Source organism: Melopsittacus undulatus, chromosome 2 (genome assembly GCF_012275295.1).
Source record: "Melopsittacus undulatus isolate bMelUnd1 chromosome 2, bMelUnd1.mat.Z, whole genome shotgun sequence".
NCBI lineage: Eukaryota > Metazoa > Chordata > Aves > Psittaciformes > Psittaculidae > Melopsittacus > Melopsittacus undulatus.
In genome coordinates this window covers 28,391,260-28,419,067 of record NC_047528.1, presented here as the reverse complement: position 1 = coordinate 28,419,067, position 27,808 = coordinate 28,391,260, and the positions used below count along the sequence as shown (strand labels likewise).

General features: G+C 41.3%; 1 protein-coding gene across 1 annotated transcript; it reads right to left on the bottom strand.

Moving 5' to 3' along the window:
- Nucleotides 1–288: 288 nt before the first annotated feature.
- Nucleotides 289–27,808, bottom strand: HTR2A (5-hydroxytryptamine receptor 2A). The gene is made up of 3 exons (XM_005147668.3): nt 27,223–27,808; nt 22,209–22,409; nt 289–1,282 (listed from the first exon to the last, which is right to left on the bottom strand). The coding sequence occupies exons 1-3, from the start codon at nt 27,635–27,637 to the stop codon at nt 483–485; spliced, it is 1,416 nt and encodes a 471-aa protein (XP_005147725.1). The 5' UTR covers nt 27,638–27,808; the 3' UTR covers nt 289–482.

Sequence of the window (27,808 nt, the reverse complement as noted above, 5' to 3'; positions counted from 1 at the left end):
TTTTAAATATATATTAGCAAATTAACTATAATTTTATTTAAAATTCTGTAAAGTGCTCATTCGTTTAATGATAACAAAGTTCCATTGTAGCAACACAAACTAGCTGGAGCCTACTCTGCGAGAACATCAAAGGACAGCGTAGCTTTCATTTGCAAAAAGAAAAGCTTAGGTTTTCTTCACAGCCCATGTTATAATACAAGAAATTGCATTTTTTTTTTCTTTAAGAAATATATCCTTTAGAATATTAAAAAAATAAGTTTAATAAAGCCTGTGCTTAAAACAGCCAAAGTACTGTATGAAAAGAAATTGCACATCTGATACCATTTCAGCCCTGCTTTTCATACACAGGATAATGTGAGGAGTATGTGATGTTCTTGGTGGGTCTCTTGAACAGGACTGATTTTCCTCAGCTATTAGAGCTTCTCACAGCCAGGTGAAGCTCACAGAGTGTGCATGGTGGTTGTCATGGCAGCTGCCAACTGTCACACACCGCTAACCTTTTCGTTTGCTGGGCTGATACTTCCCTTGGAGGTACCATCCAAATGAGGTATTCCTATCGTGACCATTGAATAGTCCTTAGCCATCATTTTTGCCTCATTTTTCAAACTCTTCATTTTTGCTAGCTGGAGCTGGCTGGAATTATATGCAAGTGCTGGGATAGTGTTCACTAAAATCAGCTGGAAGGGTTTCTTCTCCTCCTTGTAGCGACACTGAATGTAACGAGAGAAAGCTGAGCGGTAGGTTTTATTGAACAATGTATATACGAGTGGGTTGACAGCCGAAGAAAGGTAGCCAATCCAAACAAATACATTAAGTAGTTCTCCAACGACTGTTTGATCGCACGACTCCTTGCAAATTACGGCCATCACATTGGTGATGAAAAATGGGCACCACATCACAACAAACAGAAAGAAGACAATGCCAAGAACCTTGGAAGCCTTCTGCTCATTGCTGATGGATTGCATGGTTCTTCTTCCAGAAGTTCCCACATCTCTGCTCAAAGATCGCTGAAAGAGTTTCTCTGAGGACAGAGAACTCTGAGGGAGGAAGCTAAATGAAGCAAATTTGGTCTTTGGGCCAATGTCATTCACGCATAGTGTAGCTTCCTTCTGCAGCAACTTGATAGTTAAAAAGTAGGTGACCACCATGATTGTTAGAGGGATAAAGAATGCCACAAAAGAGCCTATTAGGACAAAATTCTCATCTGCAAGTAGGCAGCTGTCTTTCTTAAACACTTTGGAATCATCTTGTAGTCCAAAGACAGGTACAGGCATGGAGATACCTGAAGGTAGATTAGAGAAAGAGAAGGTTAAACACAATAATAAAAAATAACCATTGCCAATCACCAGGAAAAAATGAACAAAACAGTTTTACCTATACACAGATCATTTCTCAAGGAATAAATATAGGACACAAATGAACACTAATAGAGACACAGTTGATAGACATTCCAAAGCAAACTGAACTTACACAGTGGAAGGAAAAATACTGCATCTTATGTTTCATCAGCAGCACAATGCTAGTCCTGTTTTTGGGACATTGTGGTGGAGCTACACTAAGAAAAGATATCTTGTGTAACATTGGTCTTGCAGACCCTGAATTTCAGGTCTGCTAGCCTCTGGCATTTGTGCTACCACTATATTTACAGGGTCCCTGAGAAAGGCAGGGGGAGAGCAGCACTGGAGTTACATGGGATTTTGCACTTACTCTAATCTAAAGTCCCTCTCTCCTTCAAAGAAACCTTAGCCAGGGGTAAATACATCTGCTTTCATCCAACTGCTCCATGACACCTGGTAGCAACAAAAGCATAACTCCTTATATTCCTGGATTTTGTCCCCTCTGTAATGATATCCAGACTTGCTCCTTGGTTCCTGCCACATTAACAAAGGCTTTTATCAACTTTGATCAAGACAATACCATGTCTTTCATTGTGGGGTGGTTTAAGAGTGGTCTTGGGCTGTTTGTTATAAGGGGATTAAATGTGTTCTGGGCACTGCTTTCTGACAAGGCTGTGCAATACTGATTTTAGTAAGGAAGGTAAATTTTTGTCCTAGGTCTGACAGTAATCTTTCACTAGGTCTTTTTCTTTTCTCCCTGTGATCTCATTACAGTTGACAGAGTCTAAATGCTAAAAAACCCTTTCCATGGCAATGGTCAGATGAACAATGGAGACAAATTAAGCACTGAAGGACACCAATATGAGGCAGCCTGAGATGTGGTTCACCCTGAGGGAATGCAAAGGTCATTTCACATCCGCAAAGGCAACAGCAAGTGTGCAAACTTTGTCTTCCTCCGAAGCATGTGCTGAGTCCTTGCCCTGTCATGAACAGCAAGGCCAGGTGATGAAGTTCATTCTCCTTGGACTGTCCTGATTGATTCAAGCCCACTCAGCCATTTCCTCAGAGACTTCTGCAAATGCTGCTAGTGTCTGAGCAAAATCAAACAGCTGCTGTTTCTTTGGCTGTTGATTTCGCGTTTTTTTCAGTATTTGTTTCCTCCCTCCCCCCAGATGGATGCTGTCTCTCCAAGAGACGCAATGTTCACACAGTGAAAAGGATGATGTGAAGACAGTAGAATTGAAATTGTGAAGCAGGGAAGTGATAATGCATCCCCGTTGGGATAAAAGCTGTTAGGAGTCTGACTCCTGTGGAAAACTAGCATAACCCGAGAGCTTCAGCTCTCTTGACATCTCTGAACAGAAATCCCAGATGCTGTGTTTAGCTTCTGAATGGGAAAAAATAATGAGGGGAGAATTTCTCATGATGTAAGGATGATGCGGTGCCCTACCTTGTCTCTTGTGTACCCAAGAATATCCTTACTGGTTCACAGATGAGTCCTGAAATTCATGCTCTCAACAACAACATTTCAGTCATACCTCCCTCTGTCTCCTTTCTTTTCTGTTCTTCCCACTCTTGTTCTTAGGCAGGGAGCCCTCTAAAATTAAGGGTTATGTTTTCATTTCACACATTTTAGTGCCCAACGTAACAGCTCTAGTCCTAGAGGGAGGCTATGGAGCCTGGTCACAGTACAAAACAATAACAGTAATAATAATAATATTAAAATATTATTCTCTTCAAATATTCATTTTTTGGTGCTTCTGGAGCTTATGCAAAGCTCTTTATTTTTCTAACACCACTGCCCTTTATTTTCCTAACAACACTGTAGCTTATTTTATCTGCACAGCTTTGAACTGAGTCATAGCAATGCCTTGGACTGGTTTACAAAAGTGCTGCTCTTATCTGCCCAGGGCAGAAGCTGGTGGAGAGCTTGTGGTATTGCCCTGTTTCTGCTGCACAAGCCCTAAAGGCTTGAACTTGTCTATGAGAACCCAGTATGTGAGATGCAGACTCATGCCGTGTGTGTGTGGGTCAGGCTCATGGAAACTTTCAGTGACTTCAGGAAAGCTGCTGCCTAAAAAGGCCCGAGTCAGTCTGACTGATGGCACAGAGAGAGAGAGAGGTCACCTATCAGAGCCACATTGCCCAGCCACAGCTGAATAATCTGGGGTGCAAAACACCTCCAGGGAAATGGGGAATGCTTTGAAGTTCCTTTCCTTTCTTTTTTGAATTAGCTGAATGATACTGAAGGCACCCAACACCTCCCAGCATTACACTTCAGCTGCATGAAGGCACAACACTACTCAGAGCAATACCACAAGTTTCCCATATGGGTCTGCCCTGTACTGATAACAGCAGGGCTGGTTTTTCTTTTAATTCAAAGACCTAGCGTGAGCTGCAGAGATAAAATAAACAATGGTAGTGACAGAGTAAAAAGATGCCTTTCATTACTACAGACCTTATGATTCAGCCACATCAGGAGGCATGGGAGGAGAAGCAGCAGCATTAGAAAGAGGAATATTTTTGTCTAATTGCAATCCTTTTCAAGTAAAAAGCGAAAGTCACCTGAATTACAAAGGGCAGCAGTTCCCCACCTGCTTTGTTTTGTTGTTAGCAGCTTTTGAAGCCTGGCATCTAAATCCAGATTGCTGGCTTTAAAAAATGGAAATGAATTTCAGCTTGTAGCTGGAGTCTCCATGTTTCTTTGTCATTCATTTACCAAGGGCAAAAGTGCCATCCACAGCAGAGCTATGGCAGACACTGCTACTCATGTGAGTTTTTCTGAATGACTGTTCAATGCATCTTTCCCCTGCAGCCACGGGTTACTTGCCTGTGCACAGTTTGAAAATACCAGAGGTACCAGGTTTGGTAGCAGAGAACACTGACAGCTGTAATGTGCTTTTTGTGTGCACCCCAGTTCAGCTGATGTAGAGGATCTCACAGATGATGCTAGAGGGACTAAACCTATTGCTCCCCTTCCTGAAGGAATAGAGTTTGTGCCTCTTCAACAGGTAGGTACCTTCAAAAGGTAGCTTCTGGCTTCTGTAGCTTGAGGACAGTAAATCCCTGAGAGGACACAAGGACCAAAGGCAGTCATGTTTAAACTGTGAATAAAGGAGCTTGCATGTGCAACCCATGTCCATTGTTTTGATGGGGTTTTTAGGAAGCATCACACATGGCCAAGAATGTCACCCACACATCACTCAGGTTTGGTCAAGATCAAGCTTGTCCTAGAGACACATAACAAAAAGTTATGGTCTATGCTGTATTAGCATTATTGCAGCTGACTGAATTCATTCTTTAAAGGCTGAAGCTGAGTGATTTCTCCTTGATGATTCAGATGTATAATTTCTTGCTGTTTTATTGTCTCTGCTTTCCAACTCTCTGCTCTTGGTGACTGTGGACGTTTAAGAAGGCAAAAGGCTGTGCCTGTTTATTCAAATATCAAGAGCTTCACAAGAAACGATCACAAAGAGCTATCAGCTAGGGATGAGCAGGTATTTGGGAAATGAGCTGTGTGCAAACAGTAGATCTGTAGGAAATAACCCAGCAGGGCTGTAACAGAAGAGCTATTCTGCACTCTGCCCATTCCACATCCCTGGCTCAAGGTCAGTCTGGAAAAAGTCTTGATATACCCTGAGTGCTTTTTTATGGTTTATCTTACTCTGCTTCCAAATCAAACTAAGCTGAGGCACGAGGAAGCACTCAGCACAGAATGGGAGCATTCATTCAAACACTGGAGGTACATTAGGCACTGTGTTTCCCATAGACATTCCCACTCATTTCAGGACATTTTCCCTTGTGGACAAACCCTAAATATTATGTTCCTCTGGCAGAAGGTGGTTTATTTATATAGCTTGATTTATAGACAGGTGGCTGTTTCAAACTCTATGGACTTTAATAAACCACAAAACAGAACCCAGACAATAAAGATGAGTAATAAATCCTGCATTAAACCTTAAGCATTTGAGCACAACTTGAGAATGACAACAGGCTCTTGAAAACACCAAAGGTTAAGAAGTAAAGCGATAGCATCCTTCTTGTTCTCTCAAAAAGCCTGGTAAAACTGATAAAGTTTGATTTAGTGGCACACATTGCTGGCTTGCAAATCTTCAGACATATACAGGGACCATAAAACCACTTTAACTGGACAGGTGAACTGGTTTTGCAGCTTCCTTATGCTGCTGAGTTTATCAATAAATTAAAGCCAGAATTTACAATATGCCATGCAGAGTGGCACACTTGGGCTATGCAAGGTGAAGAGGAGGAGGGGAGAGTCAACTGATAAAGTCGAAGTTCCTTCTGTGAAGTGTCTTTCAAGCAGAGACTGTCAAAAGCTTTCACGTCACATATATCCATTTCAATCCATTTGAATACATTACTGTATACCTTAATAAAAGTCCAAGGGATAGAAAATACCTTTTAGAAATGTCATGACAGTTTACCAACAAAATTCACTTCACTTTCACCTGAAAAAGAAGAAAACTTCCCCAGCTCAAGTTTTAGAAGCCACATTGGTTCAGACATAGTCATGTTATAGGCTAGATCATGGGCCACTGCACAGAGATGTGCTGTGGCACTGGGGACATCTGAGAGGATTGCTGCTTGGAGAAGGCCAGTCTCTCCTTCAGTGTGGTAATATTGTCTGATTTCTTCAGAAAAGCACATTCCTGGTGTCTGGTGCCTTTCTGTATTTAGACAATATTCTCCTTTGGTACATCTACACATTCAAACAAAGAGTCGTACACATATATGACTATAATAATCTCTGTATCATGTTGCATAAAAAATTCTGTTTGGAGGTGAAACATGGACATCACATTATTTTGACTATTTTGGACTGAAATAATCACACAAAATACTATTTATTCCTTTGGGCTACCATGTTGCCCTGTGTGGATGTTTGCTTGCTCTAGGAACATGAACCACACAAAGTCACTTGTGGGGGAACCATGGACCATGTCCTCCTCTGGGTATCAAGGATGCAGACGTGTCTGGCCATTATATCAGAAGCTGGAGTTTAGTGACAGCTACTTATGGGCTTTCACTTAATCTGCAGAATACCCATTCAGTCTGGCTCTATGTCTCTGCTTGGCATGTGGCATTCATCATTATGGGAGTCACCATTTTCCCAGACCTGAAAGCACTTATCTGATTTCTACATGCACCTGAAAATGTTATTTCCTAACTGACCCATTTCCAGTCATGACAAACATTCTGCTGTTACAATTTTGCTGTTGCACAGATAGTGCCAGCCACATTGCGAATAGCAACGTTATGCAGTTTGCTGATGGGTAGCAGTGCAGAAGCAGAGATTTCCAACTGGGGAGAGGGGATGTTGAAAAGCTCTGGGTGGATCAGAGGTTTTCAACATCCCCTCTGACCCATCAATCACCATCTGAGGCTACATCTGTTTTGCATAAATGTGAAAAAACTTCTGCCTTTCCTAGTCAGCATGGCAGTGTCCCCAAATTCCTAGTCTAGAATTTCTCTTCGCATGTGAGACAAGAACAAACCTCTTCCCTAGCTCTTGGTACAAGAGTTGTTAGTGGAGACAGGAGTGGGTCAGGAGCTTTTTCTCACAAATCCCCAAATAACATCTGCTTTCAGATGGATTTCCTCGAGAGCTAAGTGAGTCACAGTGCTGCTGGAGCATTGTCTCCTTTCTGCATCCCAAGAGGCCATCTTCACAGGACTAGAGTCAGAGCAGGTCTAGCTATTTCCTTTATTACTACCTATACACCAAATTTAGATTTTTATTTGAGGGAGGGCACACAAAGAGCTGGTTTTCTGTATCTTTCCCTCAGAACATTTTATTTGGTTACATATGTTCTATTTAATGCAAACAACTTTATATTTAAATTCACTTAGGGAGTGCGAGGTAATACTTGGATTATTCTATAAATTTTGAAATGGCTTTGTTCTTGGCAGCTCAGAAAATCTCTAAGGAAACATATAATTCAATTATTCTTATGTGAGAAAATTATTGTAAATGATAATTTATAATAGTATAATTCTATAAATCATCTTTTTCAATTTAGAAAAATAAAATCAGAAGAGTCCATCTTACAGATACGTTTCTCATTTATGTACTAAGTCCCAAAGCCTGTTTCTTACAAGAACAGAGATGTCTCTTTAAATTAATTTGCAGGACTGTGATAATAAATTAAATTAAATAGAATTAGAAGAACATTACAGGAAAGACAGAGCAAGAAACAAAGGACAGATGCCCTTTTTGACCCAACTACTTAGAAACGCAGGGCTCCAGAGTGGGCTGAGAGAGGAAACTGCTGATGGAGTCACTTATTCCTTTGGTATAATCCTGTTCACTTACAAAATGTGCATGCAGTCCTATTTCCTCAAGGCAGTAAGAATCCAACAGTAGCAATCTGTTTCTTTGCTCTTGGCTTCAAGTGCTATTCCTGCCTATACACACCTCAAATACCCTTTCTTAGCAGTGCTGCAGGTCTGTTTACAGCAGTTCTTTGCCCTTCATGTCTTGTCCTTCTTTTTTCCTTGTTCAATTTTCCAATCATTCTGAGTATTTGAGGAAGACACAACATTTTGCATAGCAATTTCCAATAGAGCCTCACCACTAACACTATATTTGCATTTCAGCTAGTGGCGTTATCTTTGGTTTGGGCAAAGGCTTCTGCCAAGGTGTTTAGTGGCTTCTCACAGCTATCTCAAATTGTTATCCCTCTGTGTAGCATGACTACCCACTAAAGGGACTAACAGAAACATATAGATGTCTACACTTATCAAATAGCTAGGAAAAAAAGAAAGAAAAATTTATAAATGTCCTGAAGAAATTTAATTTGGAAAAGGATTTAGGGACTGGGGATTTCAGATGATGCCATTCATGTAGGCAGCAAACTGAAACAGAGAATATTGCTATTGCAATCAATCCCTCTTAGTGCCAGCACAGGTTTGAACAGGCTGCTTTCACCTTCTGCTAACTGTAGTGGGCAGAGTGAAGGCCTCCAAGGGGTTAAGAAATAGATGGACAAAGATGTGCTGCCAGGTCTGGTCTTTCATAAGCAGGAAAGAAGTCACACTTCCCAAAGCTAGTCTTGGTATCTCATTTGAATATTCATAGAATCATAGAATAATTAGGGTTGGAAAGGACCTTAAGATCATCTAGTTCCAACCCCCCTGCCATGGGCAGGGACACCTCACACTAAACCAAGGCTCTGTACAACCTGGACTTGAACACCACCAGGGATGGAGCATTCACAACTTCTTTGGGTAACCCATTCCAGTGCCTCACCACACTCACAGTAAATAACTTCTTCCCTATATCCAATATAAACTTCCTCTGTTCAAGTTTGAATCCATTACCCCTTGTCCTGTCACTACAGTCCGTAATGAATAGTCCCTCTCCAGCATCCCTGTAGGCCCCATTCAGATACCTGGAAGGCTGCTATGAGGTCTCCATGCAGCCTTCTCTGCTCCAGCCTCAACAGACCCAACTTTCTCAGCCTGTCTTCATATGGGAGGTGCTCCAGTCCCCTGATCAGCCTCATGGCCCTCCTCTGGACTTGTTCTAACAGTTCCATGTCCTTTTTATGTTGAGAACACCAGAACTGCACACAATACTCCAAGTGAGGTCTCATGAGAGCAGAGTAGAGGGGCAGGATCACCTCCTTCGACCTGCTGGTCATGCTCCTTTTGATGCAGCCCAGGATATGGTTGGCTGTTAAATTTTTTTTTTTAGTTATTTCCTAATGTGCTTGTAGTTATTCCCAGGTAATGACCTCCTTGCCCCTTGACTGCATGTGGCCTCATTTTAACTGCAGCTCTGCAGTGCTTCTGTCTTTGTGGAGTAAAAGTCTTTCTGCTTGGAGTTAGCATACTGGTGACTTGCTGTAAAGAACCACCACAGTTAAAACCTTCACCTCTACAGCCAGCAACTAGAAAGAATATAATGATGATTCTTGATCAGTGGAAACCTCAGAAATTTGAAAGGCTTCATCAATTTATACAGAAATTTTCTTTCATGTGGTGCATATTTGTGTTCCAGCTGCTTGTTTACTGTAGCATTTGTATAATGCTGAGGCACAGAGCTTTTCTTAATGAAGAGATACCAAACTGCACAGTAAATAACTTTTTGTAAAATATGGCTAAAGAATGAAATAATGTGTATCAAATGCCAGATTCTTTCACAGGACTTACATGGATGCAGTGATCTCCCTTTTATTGTGCTTTGTTAGACCTCGTGGTCTGATTCTGAATATTTTACTGATGTTAAGCCTGGAGAACGATGTCAAAAGATCCCAGCACTAAACTCAATGTGTCAGCTTTTGCACAGAATGTAAATCTCTTCACCTTGTGTAGATTACTGTGCAAATAGAAGTCATTATAAGCACATCTAGAATGAGGAAGAGGGAGGCAAGAAGGTATCTGTGCTTATTTTTGCAGCAGAAGGCCAGACAGAGCTGTTTAGCTCCAAGATATCCAGGAAGTTAAAAGCTAATAACAGGGAGAGACTAAAATTCTTTTCCTCTTTACCAGTCCAGAGGAATCCAGTCAACCTGATCTCCAGGCAAGAGCATGTCATTGTGCCATGTACAGCAAACTTGTCCACCTGAGAAAGTACCATCGTGTTCCCCATGTGAAAGTTTAGTCCATCCTTAGAGATGGGACAAAGAAATGTTAATGGGAGTGATTCAGTGGTGTTTTTTTCACCACATTGTCATGCCACATCTGAAATGGAATTGCTCCTCCTTTGCCTAGCTCAGTCCCATGGTTTCCAGATGATGCTGAGAGCACATGGACAGCTAACATCAGAATAGCAATGCTGAGGGTACACAGAGGGAAGGGCAAACCCCACTCCATAGCAGTGATCTGTACTGATGTCATATCGTCTTCTGCTGTGATCTGGGCTACGTTAGATTTGCATCTGGCAAGAGGTTTCTCCTTCTCAGTAGCCCTCCCTCAAGCCAGCTATTCCTGTAACATTCTCGTGGGGATATGCCCAGAGGAGATAAGGTCAGGGAGACTTGCCTGCAACCTGAGGTGCATTTTCAAATCTAAGAGTATGAAATATGACAAGGAGTGGAATGCACGGGTGTCTTCTATGTACCAATTTATTCTCAGCCTGATCTTTGGTGAGATTGAGAGTTATCACTGTCCCTGAGTCGGGAAAGAGTAGAGAGTAAGGCAGTGTCTGGCTAAACATGAACAGGAAGCCAAGGAAGCAGCTTGCCTGGGGGATGCTGGCTGAGCAGAGCCAAAGTCCAAGGTAACCAGACAGCAGCTACAATCCTGCCATCCACTGGGAGTCAGGAGGGAGCTGGGCTTAATGTTCTCCTTCAGGGGATGTATGCTGGTGACAGCTGTGTAACCACTTTATCCATGGTGATTACAAGTGATTAGAAGTGACTGACCTTATGATAAAGAGCTGAGTATTTAGTCTGAAAAATTGCAGGAGGTGCCCGAGGTCTCCAGCCTAGCTCTGTGCAGAGGGACGAGGTGCTACTCATTCACATTTAAAGCTCATGGATGGACAAACCTGCTGCTTCTGTGGCTCAGCAAACTGCAGAAAAGCAGGTGAAACACTCGTTTTCCTTTCTGTGTTCTCAGTTAATGTTGTTTAGATTGCATTGCTGTTTTTAAGTTCCCTGTAGCAATGGTTTAATTTCTACTCGAAAGGAGTTACAAATTTATGGTTGTCACTGGCTTAGGTAAACGCGTTACTTTAAAAAAGAAAAGTCCCTCTAAGAGGGATCAACTCAAACCACTCGTGATATTCCTCTTGTTTAGCACAGAGGATCTTTTTGTATTCCATGTCAGATGGCTTCACAGTGTTCACTGTTAAGGCCCCTAGGAGAGTAGATCTGGGGATAATTGCACTTTGAGAAAGAAAGAAAGAAAGACCATACATTTGTAACTAGATCTTCCCAAATCACATCATCAGTCTGCCTTTCTAGCTCCTGAAGGCTCCTCAGGGCTAACTTATTATGTGCTATACATGCCTCATACACAGCAATGCTTAAAAAAAAAAGGAAGAAAATAGTAATAAGCTAGAAATTATGGGAAAGTCTTAGATATTCCATTATCATATGCAACTAATGTGATGGCTCCTGAAGCAATCTAAGTCACAAGAACCTCTGCTATCCCAGTTTTTATACCTCTAGGCTTTTAATTATTGCTTGATGTGATTTGTTGAATGCTGATAATTTACTTAACTCTGCCTTAATCCTCCACTAAACTGAACAGTGATTTCTGTTGGTATTTCTCTGAGATTGCTCCAGCAGTGCTGCTTGTCTTCATTGTGTAGTTTGAAAGGAGACTGAATGTAACCATCAGATAAGTTGTTTAATTATTATTATGTTTTAGCAACAATTCTGCACTGAGTCTGCAGTGCACAGACAACCAAAACTGTAATTCCTCCTGATTTTCTAGACCTCAGACCAGATCCCACTTTAATCCAGACCCTTGTCTTGTCTCTCCATGCCTCCTTTTGTGCTCGCTTGCAGAGTCTGCTGTTAAAGCAAATGGTCTGCTTCTTACTAGTTACACAAGGAAACCGCACAAATGGATGGAGAGTTACTGGGGTAGATGTTCTGATGCAATGGATAATTTTGAAGGAAAACCAGGTGAGAAGCAGGTTAGAGACCTGCTTTGGTCTGAACATTATTATTCAGGATCCTGTGCTTTATGCTTCCCTGACCAACCAGTGGGTAATGCCCTTCACCCTGACTGAACTGCTCTTCTGTTAAATCAGTGCCCTGGTCACTTTTAGAAGAAGACAGGGTTGAAGAAGAGGTGAAAAAGTGTCTAGGAAGGTGCTACAGCATAATCCTTAGGCTTTTCTTTCTGCTAAATGTCAGAAGCCACCTTGAAAATGAAAAATAAACACATGAACTGCCCTAGCAACAAGAAACAGCTACTCTGAATGCTGGGGGTACCTCCTACAGTGGTATGCAGCACTGGTTTTAGCCTGGGAACATTTGACCTAAAACTTTTGGTCATTTTTATGCTTATAAAGAAAAAGTTATGCTGTTCACTCAGTGCACCTGAGACACAGTATCTCAGGATACTCACAGTTCATCTCAGACAGTGATCCCAGCAATAGTGGTCAACTTGACATTTCAAAACTCAGACTAAATATGAAATCATAATAAAAGTTATATTCTACCAGATGGAAACAGGTCTTCCCAGTGGTTGTGATTTACTTGCATCATAAACACAGGGCTGAATACTGTGAAATAAACAGCTCCAGTTTTGATCAGCCAGAAAAGAGAGCCCTTATCACGATGCCTCAGCTTGCTTTCAGGATGTCATAGGAGTTTGACAGTCTGTTTTCCATCAATGAGCCTGGAGGACATCATAGGAAAAATTAGGTGACAGGTATTTCTAAATTTGTTCTAGGTAATTAGGAATATGTTGTCTCAGCTCTGACAAAACCCCAGACTTATTAGCTGGGTTTCTGCTTAGAAATGAATCCAATGACATGGGCCAGGAAATACATTGGGAAAGTTAATTGAAGCCTGAGTGTGATAGTTTGTAATGATCCTGCTAATCCTGCTAAGGTTTTAATTTAAAAGCAGATTTCTATGATGCATTTTTCTTTCTTAACATTATAAAATGCAAAATCTGGCTTCAATAAAATTTAGTTCTTTAAAATACATAAAAGAAGCTGTAAAATTGCTCTGCAAAATTTTAAAAAGAATGAAAATGTCTTTGTTTTTGACATTTTCCTTTATGTGATACTGTGCTACTTTATCAACACTTTTTTAATTTAGGAGGTGATTAAATTCAATTACAGTGTACAAATGAAAGAGTTTCTAAATCCCAACACAATTCCTTGTTCACTTCACTTCATTTCTGCTCATTTATACTGCATATAGCTTTTGCTATGCAGAAATCAGTTTCTCTGATCAGAGATGCTCAGATAATTTCTTGGTCAATATAGGATCCTCTTTTGAGCATGTACAGTTCTAGAGACCTACTGGGTAAAGATCAGAGTGAGCCTGTGAACTTCCTGCATTTTGCAGCACTTCACATGGCACTTTCTGCAGAAAAGGGCATTCTATGGTAGGATCTAGAGTCATCCTTTCACCTCTGGACAGGGAATCCATTCTGGACCCTTTTATGTATTGCATGCTGTGCTGGGTACATGACTGGCTTAAAATATAGCATTTAGGGGAAGGAGAAATAACTTCTAATAGGCACTGTACTGTTACTGCCTTTTTCTTGAAACATTCCATTTACTCTGATGTATCTTACAAAGAGAGACTGGTTGATCATGAACAGTTACTTATTCATTCAAACAATCCTGCTAATAAGACCAGCCTGGTCCAATTGCACCTAATGCTTTTTCGCCATTAGATTCAGGAGGAATATGGTCTTCAAAGCAAAGTTAAAACCAAAAGCCAAAAAAAGTATACAATGAACAAATTCTATCATCAGCACCTTGACTAACCAAGGTCTTTCCACATAGCCCCGCTACTAAAAATACAGATTTATTGTTTAAAACTTGCCCTTAAAAATGAAACCAAAGCAGAAAGAAAAGCCACACATTAATGTTGTGTCCACTCATTTTGGTGTTTACCCATAAAGCAGAGTATTTCTTGCAAAAGAGGTGCTCGCAGAATGGGTGAGCCTTTTTAATAGGCAAAGCCTTCATCTCCTTCTGATAATCAGGTAATTACACAAAGGAAATGGTAAATGTATACACAATTATTATTCTTCATTTGACAATACATATGTACTGTTAGAATATATTGTTCCCCATCCAGAGGTAGGCTACGTTGTTCAATGTCTCTGGTTTGGAAATGTGGCCTTATGGAATTTTTTAATGTTGTTTCTTTATACCCATATTTCTAGATTTGGAGAATTTATAGAGCAGTTCAATAATTACTATTCCTTTAAGCATTTTCTTGTAAAGAAAAGTGTAAAGTTAATAACACCTCTTTGTCAGGTAATGTAAACAACACACAAGTTCAAAATGCAAGCTGTTTTAGGCTTCACAGTTAGGAGAGGGAGGTATGTGTGGTAAGGTGTTGGTCCGGTGGATGACAATGTGTTCACTCTTCTTGGAAGAACAAATCAGCCAGAGGATTCTGTTATATGGGAATTACAGGAATAATTTGCAGCAGTGAGGAAAGTAAATATGATATTTATGTCTCTTTCTTGGAACCATCTTAAGCAATCTTTCATAATCAAAATACATGTGCTAGCCAACTTAGAAACGTGCGTCACAGCACTGAATGTTAACTTCCCTTGGACAACCTATGCATTAATTTCTTCTTTAGTCATTAGTTGTTGCTGCTGGCAGTGTTGTTAGTATGGCAATGAACTTTGTACTGGCATAATTGTTGACTACTGAGCCTCATGCATTGTGTCTCTGTACAATAAAACAATGGAGATCCTGCATCTGTGAGGTGGGGATGAAGCTCTCATACTTTTATGAAAGGTTGTTCCATGGCCCTTTGTTATAGCTAATGCAAATTTATCTATATGTTGTGACACAGTTTCTGACAACACAGTTATGGAATTTTATTTTTATCGTGGCATCAACATCCACAAATGGAAAAGGTCCCAGGGGATTGCCCAAACACAAAAACCTACAATGCTTGCCTGTGAAATCCCCCAGTTCGTTCACTCTTGGGACATATCTCATAAGTATGATTAAAAAAAAAGGGAATGTTAACTAAGAAAATTGTTATAAATATCATTAAGAATGCAAAGCCAGGTTTTTAAAAAAAGAAATTGAAGTGAAGCAAATGACTACATGGTAAAGTGAGTGGTGTAGCAGATATTTCAAGTTTAGCTCCAGCACTTCCAAATTTAGGTGCTCAACTTTAAATCTGTATTGTTGGAGTACAGTGCTGTGTGTAATTAATTGCAACTTTATGTATTTTGGCAGTATATTCCACAGTATAACAAGTGGTCTTTTCCTATGCCAAGCCATACCTAAATTAGACTTGAATGAACTAGCAAATTATAAGTATGTCATCTCAAAGAAATGTAGGATGAGATGGATCCAGAGCAGGGATTCCCATACTGCTGCCCCTTGGCAATTTGTGCCTTTTGAAAACAGTAAAGGGACTTTCAAATGAAAGCTGGCCTTGGCAGTAGGAGGAGTGAGCTGAAGGAGGCCAGAGCTGTCAATAAACCACAATCCAGAGACAACTGTAGTTGAACTCTACCAGTCCTAACTGCTTCCCTGCCCCTTTGTACTCTGTAGGACAGCAAGTGGTCATGCAGAGAAACTGCAGGCTGCCTGTGAGCCTCTGTTTCACCATAAAGCTTCGCAATGCCAAGTTATCGAGGGCTCAGTTACAGTGAGCTTGTTTTGTACACCTGGAGGTAGCTTTTCACATCCTGCACTCTGAAGAATGTTGCTTCACATGCTGCAGTATTTCTGAATTTTTGAAGCCTCAAAAGCAATAGAGACATTTTAAAGAGTTATGTGGTGGGAGGTATTTCACCAGCTTCATCCAGTTCCACCTGGACTTCTTTTCTGCATGAAAAATACTGAATAAATCTAAGTTAGTGACTGGGGAGAGCAGAGACTGCCTGAAGGCAGTGAACAGATGTGCAGGCTGAGTGAGAAATGATAAGAAGAGAAAACTCAGCTAAGAGGATATGGGCTTCCTCAAACTTCATATTACTTGGACCATTAACAGAGGAATAGAGAAAAGTAAGGACTGAGGATTGATAGGTATAGGGGCTTAACATTCATAATTATTTTATGCGGCACTTTCAAGGATTTTTAAAAGAGAGAATGGTGTATTCTTGGCCACTTGCAGAGCAGTAGGTTTCTCAGGCCAACTTAGCACTCAGAGGTGATTTACCCTTATTTTTCAGCATAGGCTGGATACATTTCTATACATTCCAATGCAAGACTATTCAAAATTCAACTTTATTTTTTCTAGGAAGAGGAAATGGGAAATGCATAGGCTTTTTACACCTGTTTTCAGTAACGACCTCTGTGCTTTAAAACAAATGGAATAATTTTGCGAGTTTAATGGGCTTTTGCCTTCAACAGCTACAAATAATCTAATTATCTAGTCACTCTGGGTACTGGATGATTTAAGAATTAAAGACACGATTAGGATCTGTTACAGCAATTAGAATCCATTTTAAACCAATTGCCTGTGGCATTACATGGTCTGGTGAAAGAAAGGCTGCTGGCTAAATGCTCTTCTTCCAGTGAATGCAAAAACAAATGTTGTAATACAAGGGGTTTTGTTTGGTTTGGTTTTGTTTTTTTTTTAACCAAGAAAGTCAATATTTCAGAAATGAAGTAAAACAAATTATCTGTGGGGGGTTTATGTTGTTTTTTAAATACTATATATGTCAGTGAAGTCAACAGAAGGAAAACCACTGATTGACTGGTTTTTTTTATCAAATTCACTGAATAAATTTGTGAACTTTGTGAATAAAAGAAAACTACAAATTTAGTGAATGAAAGTATTATTACTTAGGTAAATTAAGGTAAATTAAAAGTCATAATGAAAGAGACATGGTAGATTGGGAAACATGTAGAGAACTTCTGTATGTCCCACAAATCAGCTATAAGTATTTGCAGGAGTCAGTGAGCAGGTGGGTAGGGGTAATACAGCTGATAAAGTGTTCCTGGATTTCCAGAAAGCTCTGACAACACTGTTTTACAGGAAATTAAAGCTCAATAGCAGAAGAGGAAAGATCCTCTTGAAGTAAAAGAATGGGGTAAAAGACAGAAAACAAAAGGTACGATTAAAGAGTTCGTTTCTATAGTGAGGGCAGTAGAAGGAAGTGTCCCACAGCCCTCTGTGTTCATCAGCGCTGTTTAGTTCATTCATGACCTTTTTGCTTGGACACTAGCACTGAATAAAATGTGCTGGCAACACATGACTGTTGGCTGTACAGAATTGCAAAAGGTCCTCATAAATCTCAGCTAATTGATAGCAAGTAGCAGATGAAATTGTACAGTGCTGGGGGGAGGTTACCCTATTTAGGAATGCAAAACTGTTTGTCATTACTCAGGAAAGAGAGGAGTGCCACAAAAATTGTCAGAGGCCTGGAGCACCTGTCCTATGAAGAAAGGCTGACGGAATTGGGGGTTGCTCAGTCTGGAGAAGAGAAGGCTCTGGGAGAGTTTACTGTGGCCTTCCAATATATAAAAGGGGTTTATAAGAAAGATGGAGAGGGAATTTTTATCAAGTCCTGTAGTGACAGGACAAAGGAAAATGATCTTCAACTGAAAGAGGGTAGATTTAGGTTGGACAGAAGGAAGAAAGTTTTTTTCAGTGAGGGTGGTAAGACATTGGCACAGTTTACCCAGAGAACTTGTGGATGCCCCACCACTGGAAATGTTCTATATCATGTAGAATGGGGCTTTGAGCAACTTGAGCCAGTGAAACATTCCTTGCCCATTGCAAGGTCATTGGAACTAGGTGGTCTTTAAAGGTCACTTCCAACCCAAATCATTCTATGATTCCTTGATTTTGGAGTCACTGAGCTGAGCATCCTTGAGCTCAGTGTGCAGGGATGATCTGAAAGACTAAAAAAAAGGTAGGATTTATTAAAGTGGGAATTTATAACAAAGCAGAAAATATTACCACACCACATGAGTTCATGGTGTGTCCATCTCCTGAATGTTGTGGTCTGGCCACCTGTGTATGTAGAAGCACTAGAAAAGATTCAGAGAAAAGTAAAAGATGACCTGGGCACATGTCCTGGTTTCATCTGGGACAGAGTTAATTTACTTCTTGGTAGCTGGCACAGTGCTGTGTTTTGGATTTAATATGGAAATAATGCTGATAACACACCAATGTTTTAGTTGTTACTAAGCAGTGTTTACTCTGACCAAGGACTTTTCAGTCTCTCATCCTCTGCCAGTGAGGAGGGGCACAGGAAGCTGGGAGGGAGGACAGCCAGGACAGCTGACCCAAGTGGGCCAAAGGGATATTCCATAGTATAGAACATCATGCTCAATATATAAGGGGGGGGGGGGGGGGGGGGGTAGAATTGTAGAATCAAATAGATTGGAAAAGACCTTTAAGATCATCAAACCCAACTGCTACCCCAGGGCTGCCAAGTCCACCACTAAACCATATCACTAAGTGCCTCATCTACACAGTTTTTGAGCACTTTCAGGGGCAGTAACTCTACCACTCCCCTGGGCAGCTTGTTCCAATGCCTGAGCACCCTTTCAGTGAATAAATTTTTCCCAATATCCAGTCTAAACCTCCCCTGGTGCAGCTTGAGGCTGTTTCCTCTTTTTCTGTTGCTTGTTACGTGGGATAAGAGACCATCCAGCTCCAAGCTCAATCCTCCTTTCAGGCAGTTATAAAGAGCGATAAGGTCCCCCCTGAGCCTTCTCTTCTCCAGATCAAACAGCCCCAGTTCCTTCAGCCGTTCCTCATCAGACTTGCTCTCCAGACCCTTCACCAGCTTCGTTGCCCTTCTCTGGACCCTCTCCAGCACCTCAATGTCTCTCTTGTAGTGAGGGGCCCAGAACTGAACACAGGATTCGAGGTGTAGCCTCACCAGTGCCAGTACAGGTGAATGATCCCTGCTCTGGCCCTGCTGGCCACACTACTGTATCCTGTATCACAGGCCAGGATACCGTTGGCCTTCTTGGCTGCCTGGGCACACTGCTGGGGTGAGGGCCATGAGGAGCCGATCACTATTCAGGCATGAGATGGACTTTAGTCAGTGGGGTGGAGAACAAATTCTTGTGCATCACTTGGCTTTTTTATCTTGTTTTTTATTCCTCTCTTTATTCTTATCCTTATTTTCTTGTCCTTATTCTTATTAAATTTATTTCAAATATTAAATTGCTCTTATCTCAACCAACAGGTTTTACCTTTTCCAATTCTCCTCTCCATCCCACAGGGATGGGGTAGTTGAGTGAGTGAGCAAATATGGGATACTTAGTTGCTGTTTGGGATTAAACCATGACAGCATGGGATACTGCTGTGCAGAGCCTAAATAGATTTGGATTCAGGCTGGTAAAACAATCATTGAAGGGGGCTATATAAGAGGATGGACTAAGGACTTTGACACTGAGGGAGCTATTGAGGGTCTCTGATCAGAAGGTTCCCCCCTCTCCACCTGTTAAAATAAGCCTCTACATAGGGCAACATAATGTCCTTCCTTTCTTTCTCTTGCTTTTTACCCTCCATCTCATACACCATGACAGTTGACAGGGTACCAGCTCAGCTGCAGACTGCAGGAGCAAGGGGAAGCCAAAGGCTATCTAACTGATGCTGGAAGGCAAAACCTTAACAAACAATTCCCCTCTCTGAATTTGTCAATGAGATGGCAGCCACGATGTGTGCTGTGGAGAGTGTTGTGCCAGACACTGGCTCTGCCCGCGCCAGCTATAGCTATGGGAAAATGCAAAGAGTTAAATAATTTATACCCCTGCCACTCTAAGTAGCGTTGAGAGCCTGGAGACTGGTAAATGATACACAGAGCACCTCTCAGCTCAGAAAACATTTCCTATTTATAAATGTCATAGAAAACACCTCACTTTTCATAAACCATTTCCTGCCTATTCTGAGTCGGATGGTAGGAGATCAGGACAGGGTTGAAGACTGACTGACAGCAAGTTGCGTGGGTGATCTGGTATCTATCAAGGTTCCTTATAATACTGGTATTTTTCTTTATTTTATTAGTATAGCAATATTCCATGGTGTAAATTCAATTCAGCCTGGCTGTGACTAGCTCAGCAGCTTCCTTACAGCTTGCTGTGCGTTTGCTTCCCTATTTGTCCTCTGGAGCACATCACATTTGCTTTCAAGATGCAGCTCCCAGGCTGGGAACTGACCCATCTTCTTTCAGCTTTTCTCCCCATTCCCCTTGCTTCCATGGGACTAGCAAACCAGCCCAGCACCACTTCATTCCTGCACATCTCAGTGTGCTTGCCTGCATTCATTTATGTCTGTTTACCTGCTCACTGTTTGGATGACAGTTGATGTGTGAATGAGATGGAGTTTACCCTATCAGCCCACTTATTTTCCCTATCCAATGTTCTCTTACATGTGTCCTTCTTCAGCTGCAGTGGAGCGGGGCTCTGTCCTCTTAAGTCATGACACACATCAGTGCTTTTCAATAAAATAAGGAACTATATTTTTCAGAGTTATATAAATAGGGACCATGTTCCTATCACTTGCCATAGTGATAACAAATAACATCTGCAGTTCATCTGATCACTGTTATAAGAAAATTCTCCAGAGAACAGAAAAAGTGTTTTTACAAAAGGCAAGTTGTTATTAGTTACTACTGCAAAGAATAGTCCTAACTTCTGAAATTTAATAGCAAGATATCAAAGAACTAAATCCTCCTGCTACAGGACATAATCCATGCTGTAACTAATAGGGCTTAAATAATATTTTTTTTCTGGATTCATTTCTATAGTGAGCTAATTCAGATGCTCTAGCAGTGAGCCCTTATCTGAGGAACGATGCTGAGTGGCATGGATCACTGGTTTGCCCCTCGGATGGTCATTCTGTGAATTTAGTTGTGTTTAAAGAACAGTAGTTCAACACACACTAACCACAGGCACCACACACAAATACAGAAAAGCACAGTGTGTACAAATTAAAGGAATACTTGCCCTTTTTATGTTAGATGGAGAATGCACTGAAAATACTTGCACTTAGCAGTGTCCAAAGTTGGAAAAACTGGACAGAGTTTTCTAGTGGATTGATGAAAATGTGACGGTAGACATATAAGGTATGATTCATCTAATTTAAATGAATACATTCACATCTGAGTTGCTTTAGCCTTCCTTTTTAGTTGAAAGATAGGTATTTTTAGGGTGGAGTTCACACGGCCTGTGCTAGACATCTATATCTGATCAGCTGAATGTACCCCAGGGCCACATGTGATCCTGCTGAACCTCACCAGGTCTTAGAGGATGCAGAACTGTCCTCTTGTTGTGAGAGGGCTCCCACTATTTCTTGCTGTGCGGCAGAAGATACAGCTATTTAAAGTCATAATAATCTTAGACTGTTTTTTTCTCAGCCTGTGAGTCAGGATCAAGTGGAAGGCCAGGAGACAATACAGAGACATAGGCAGGCAGAAGTGTTAGGCATCATCTCCTCTTTCCCCTCAGAAGAACAGTAATGGATTACAGTTACCACTTGAAATAATGTGTATTAGCCAGGGAAGCGGCTAATTACCTTTAATTGCAGGCAACACTCAGCAAAAGAGTGATTTTTTCCTACTTCTGAATAAGTGAGATGCCAGTGCTGGGGAGGGGGGAGAGAGGGAGGGAGGCAGGAAATTCCTGGTGCCGTGAGACTGCTCTGGACCCAGGGTGCTGTCACCGTGGGAATGAATCAGCGACATTCCTATGCCTAGTTTTGAGCCTCTGGATTTTGCTAGTGCAAAAAAGAGATTTATCCAGTGAATCATTCAGGGCAACTATTTTAGGCTGTAACTCTGAACTGTCCTGTGGAGAAACTCCTCTTATTTACAGTGTACACAGAGTGTCTATTGACTGCTAAACAGGATATATAAATACCCCATCATACACACCAAGAAAGGCAGAAAAGATCTGCCCTTAAGAAACATGTCTAAGGAAACTATGAGAAATTGGGAACAACAGACTTACATAAACCAGGAAAATATTTTTTTAAAGCTGAGATAATTGTTTTCTTTTTAGATGTTAAGGTGATGATCAGTATGGGAAATAAACACATCTTTGCAACAAACCTGAACTCAGTAGTCCTATCACTAATAAATATTCTCCTCCATGTCCAACTGTTGATTTCCATTGCATAATTACTACGTTACAGCACTTAGATTGTGGCACGCAAAATATTGCAGGCAGAGAATACAGTTTTAGATTGCAGCGTATATGTCACATCCTCTCAAAGGCCAGAAATCTGCAATTACATGCTGAAATATTGCCTCACTTACCAACTGATATGGTCCAAACAGCAATTATTTTTGCAAAAGCCTTAGTTCTTGAGTTAAACCGGCTGTGATGGATGGGGTTTCGAATGGCAATATAGCGATCCAGTGAGATGGCACAGAGGTGCATGATGGAGGCAGTGGAGAAAAGTACGTCCAAGTAGATCCAGATAGCACAGAGCTTTGTAGGCAGAGGCCATGTGTATCCTGCACAAGAGAAAGTTGACACGAGCTAAGAATGTGGTATACATCTTTTGCTGTGACACATATGTCTTATTGCATGTATCCTTCTAGGAGGAGATAGTAGTAAATGATGCGTTCAATAGAAGCTGCCTGACACTGTTTTAAGATGCCTTTTTTATTTGCTTGCAACCTTCTAACTCCGTAGGTTTTAGGATTAACTCTCCTCCTTTCCCAGGCTACAGGCAGTGTAAGTTTGTTTCTTTTTAATTCTATTTGCATAACACTAGTGCTTGATCCATCTCTGGCATCTAAGCTTCTAGTTAACCATCTCTGGCAGCAAATCTATGGAAAGAGAAGCAATTTTGCAACTGTAAACCTGTAAGTTCTGTAAGTTCTCAAATTTGTTTTTAGGACTTTTTATCCATGTAATTACTGCATTATTAACACCTGCTGATATGCACAGCTGCCTAAATTCTGAACCTGAAACTTTAAATTTAGTGGCAGCTGAAGAAAGAAATGTATTTTGTCATATACCAGTGATATTTATCTCTCCTGTTTTTAGGCAACTACCACATACTTGAATAAGGACATGCTCTCTATCAATGAATATTGATAGACTCCTCCAGACAGACCAATCCAAAGCAAACTCATTAATGTTTACCAATATCCAACATCTATCTTCCTTGCTGCAAATTAAGCCTCCCCCTTATCCTTGTTCTTTCCATGAAGAATAATTGATGGCTCTCCTTTCCAGAAACTATTGGAAGATGGCTATCGTGTCTTGCCTAGTTGTTTGAGTTTTTAACTCATACAGACTAAGCAAAGCCAATTCCTTTATCTTTTGCTTACAGACAGCGCTTTTAAAACTTTTGTGCTTCTTGTTTCTCTGCCCTGGAATCTATTTAATTTATCCATATCTTGCTTATCATTCAGTGACCAAAACAGGTCTCGATACTCTTGCAAAGGCCTCACAGCTGCGAAGTGAAATACAAGATTACTTCACAGGTCTTGTAGGGAATGTTCTTACTTACAAAACCTGGAATGATGAGTGCCTTTTGTATAAAAATATCATACTACTGATGCATGCTTAGCTTATGATCCTGTTCAGCATTCCTGAAGGCTGGGCAAATTTCCCCAGCTGTAGTTGGTTTGCTATCGTTTTCCTAAGTTGTTATTTTTGCATTTATCCTCACTGAATGTTGTTTGCTCATTTGACTTCCTCTTCGGGGATTCGGATGATTGTTGGTGATTCTGAGCCAGTACCTCTGAGTGCTTGTAACCTCTTCCAGCTTGGAGCTTTTGGAAAGCTGTGGAAGCTCACACGCTATTCACTACACAAGTTGCTAGCAGCAGACCCAGGCTAAACAAAGCCCTCCAGGACCTTCATAGTCCTTCAGGGAATGGGTAAGAACTCTCCTTGGAGCAAGTTTTACAGTTATACGTGTCCTTATCTTGTGGTGATTTAATTTAGAGTATATTACTCAAGCTGTCCATGACTGTGCAGCATTGGGCAATGCCAAACCTGGTATTACGAGAACACACAAGTATTTTTGGGACTGCCTGACCCCTTTGGAGATGCAGTACAAGATTTGCAATATCAGGAACAGAAGAAAAGGCAGAGGAGCTAGGCCTGTGCCTAATTAAATTTAGTCTCAGTAAGCACTGAGGAGACCTATTTCTTGGTGCTCTTGGACTTGCTGTAATATGAACTGACCTTGACAAGCCATACAATATTTATGGGTATGTTTTATCTTGTTTTCTGATCTTCCAGTGGGGAATCTGGTCTCTGGATTGTGTTATGTGGAGGCTGGCTTTCAGGGGCATGTCTTTTCTCTGTCAGGACAGGACAGTTTTCACAGGGAAAAGCGATGAAGTATTTTTACACTTGACAACGTGCATCTGTTCTTTTGCTTCAGTGGCCTTTGGGACCAAATCTGTCATATCCTTCTAGATGTCTTGTCCTTGCTTTAAACATGGATGGAGCAGGGGTAACACAGCACCCATTTTATGTGGCACACATTATGTGGACTTTTTATGTGGAGCATGGCACAGGGCACCTCTGCCTTGTGCCATGCTTTGGCCACTGTCAAATTCACCCCTTAATATACCCATGGGGAAAGAAGACAAAATAAAACTGGCTGCAATTTAAAGATTGGGTAGGCAGGTCAAGTTCCATGATTTCATATGGTCCACGGGACCTCATGCAGTCCAGGAGCTCATATGAGGCAGTAACATCCAAGGGATAAGGAAGTGATGTTTGTGCACCTCTTCATTTTCACATTGAGAGACTGATAGGGAGGGCAGGTAGTCCCTAGGATGAGATAAGATTTTCTTCCTGATGCAGCGAGATAGCAGCCAGGAGACGAGAAATGTTTTCTCACAAGGCCTTTCAAGTGAGGAGGCAAACCAGCCAAGCTGGTCAAGATGTCTGGGCTGCTGCTCTGTTGGTAACAGGAAGTGCAAGAAAACTGTTTTGAGTGAAAGGCTAAGGAACTGCTATGAGGAAAGAAGAGAGTCTGTAGGCATGGGCAATTGCTGAGGAGCAACTGTCTGCTTTATGCAAAGCACATCATCTGAGAACTTTATGCAAAGCACATCATCAGAACTGGGGTGGACAGGAGTCCTCTGAAATGACTGGTCCTTCCACTATAGCAAGGGGTTATGCATCATCTGCCAATAATCCTAATAGCTGCTCCATGCTGTTGCTGCCTCTCCACAATGTGGGATGAGCCTCTGAGGCAGCAGAACAGGAATCCAGCAGCCTATGTGTTTTTGGGTGGGAACCAGCACTGTTGTTCATCTTTGTGAGTTTTCTGCTCTGTTGACACATCCAGCTTGGTAGCATGTGCTGAGTGTCTTTTTCCAGCAAAGGATGCTGGTGCTGAGTGGATGGAGAAGCCTTCTTCCTGGCCCAAAGGTTGCAGGCTGGGACAGGCACATGGCTGATGTAGCTGGGCAGATGAACAGGAATTGCCCACAACAGCTGTAAAGCTCTCAAGAAGAAAATAATCTCTCTTCAATAATCTCTCTATTCAAGGCCTGCCTGGACAAGTTCCTGTGTGATGTACTCTAGGTTACCCTGCTCTTGCAGGGGGGTTGGACTAGATGATCTTTTGAGGTCCCTTCCAACCCTTGGGATTCTGTGATTCTGAGAAAAACAGTTACAATCACCCTTCAATGGGCTGGAGAATGGGTGGTGGAGCACCTTCGTTTCGCTGCCTTGGAGGTGCCTCATCAGAGCAAGGTATGTGCAAAGACCCCCAGTTTGGGCTGTCAACATAAGTGACCTGGCTGAGGCTGGGTGGCTGAGGTTGAGCAAATGGTCCTGTGTAAAGGGAGGTTTCACTCTGTGCCACCTCTGGTTATCCTTGGAGGTTGATGGTGCAATGTGATGAGGTGATTCTTCTGGTACCTGCGTGCACCACCAGATGATTTCTCACCCCAAGTTACCCTGCATAGACCTCTTCTGCTTGACCTTGAAAGGGAAAAAGCAAAGATAACACACCCCCTCCCCCACGGCTTTAGGTGCCTGCCGCTCCTCCACACCAGTGATTGCAAAAGAGGGGAAAGCAGCATTACTCCACAACAGTTTCATCTTCACCGTGTGCAGGAAATCCTGCTTCCCGACCTGAATCACTTCCTAGCCGCGGATTTTGGGGGATCTTTTCCACGGCACAGAGCTTGGCCAGCAGGAGTCCCTGTTGCATGTCGCAGGGAATCACAGAGGATTTTAAAAGGTTTGCTCATCTCACACATCGGACGATTTCTGCTCCCGCAGCTCTGTTTTATGCAGTTTTTCCCAACAAAGATAAATGCATCAGTCATACAATAAATCGCAACAATTTTGAATCACTAATGCAAAATGCAGTTTGCAAATGCTACTGAGGGCAATCTGTGTAGGAATACTGAAACTGGGAAATAAACTTCCAGTTTTCTGGATGAAATCTCTCAAGTCACAGGCTCATGTGTGGACTGTTAGTTCCAAAACCGTGAGGCAATAGAAAGCTTTGTAAACAACCTCACTTTCCTCCTGGTGTTGTCTGGCTTCTCCTTGAACTGTAGCAATTCAGTTGTGGCACTGGAAAACTCGTTTCTCTAAGTTTAGGGATTATAACAGCCTGGCAGTGTTGGCACTGAACACATAAGCTGCTGCTTTTCTCTGTGTGAGCTCTGCTGCAAGTAATTTTGGTGAAAATGAGAAGGAAGATCTGCTATTAATCACCTGCAAGGGTATGAACTGTGAGTCATTATTCACTTAATTCTTAAATAACTTCTCTTAAGAAATCATAGCTTTGCAGTTGTAAATGTTACTAAAAATTAGACAGAATTAATTCCCATCCATTTTTTAAACTCCTACAATATTTATTCCAGCATTTGCTGCTAAGTAAATGTCTAAGCAGGATGTTGGTGTTAAGAGAATTATTTACATTTGTATTACTTCATTTAAACAAATTGAAGGGGTTGCCTACTTTGAATCTAAAGCTAGTTATTAGTGCTTCTGTGCATATTTGCAGAGCAAAGTAACTGGCAGGAACCCACATTCTCATTAGGAATATTGAAAATTATGAGCTAGGGTTAAAACTAAAAGAATAGAAGAACATCTGAGTAATAAACTAATGTTCTGGACTGTCTTTAAAATGCCTGTAACTAGAAATATAAAGTAGGAAAAGATACAAATACTTCACCTATTCTTGCATTCATTAACTAATTACATATATTTCAGCTTTTATGGAGTGATTACAGTATTTTGTTGTGAGAGAATGAAGTAATAACAACATGTGCATGCAATGTTTAAAGCTTCTCAAAACGTGCAGTAGGTTACACAGCTAATACTCACCATAAAGTATGGTTAACATTGACACAGGCATGACAAGGAAACCCAGCAGCATATCAGCTATTGCGAGTGACATTAGAAAATAGTTAGTGGCGTTCTGTAGTTTTTTCTCCAGTGACACAGCCATGATGACAAGAATATTTCCAGCAATGGTTAAAACAATCACTATCACTGTCAGCAAAGCTGGCCAGTTTTTCTGTGAAAGCTGAAACAGGGAAGGGTGGCACGATGGACTCACGTTGCTTTCACAAGAAAGATTGGTTAGGTTTTCAGAGTCCACAGTCAAGTTAAAGAGATGTGATATATTAATCTCTCCAGCTCCGTAAACATTTCTGTAGAGTCTTCTCTCATGATTTATTTGTATTAGGGAATTCGTAGTTGGGTTCATAGAGCTCTCCTCATCAGGAAGAATATCCATTGCTAAGTCTGAGACTGGTGAGGTAAATAGTGGAAAACAGGAAATTTTCACCCCTTGCCACCATCAGGCTTTATATTCCTCAGCTGTCCATGCCAGAAGTTGAAGGAGCACAATCTTCTGCCACTAGCATGATGTAGAAAAACATACCAGAATTACTCCAAAAGCTGAAAT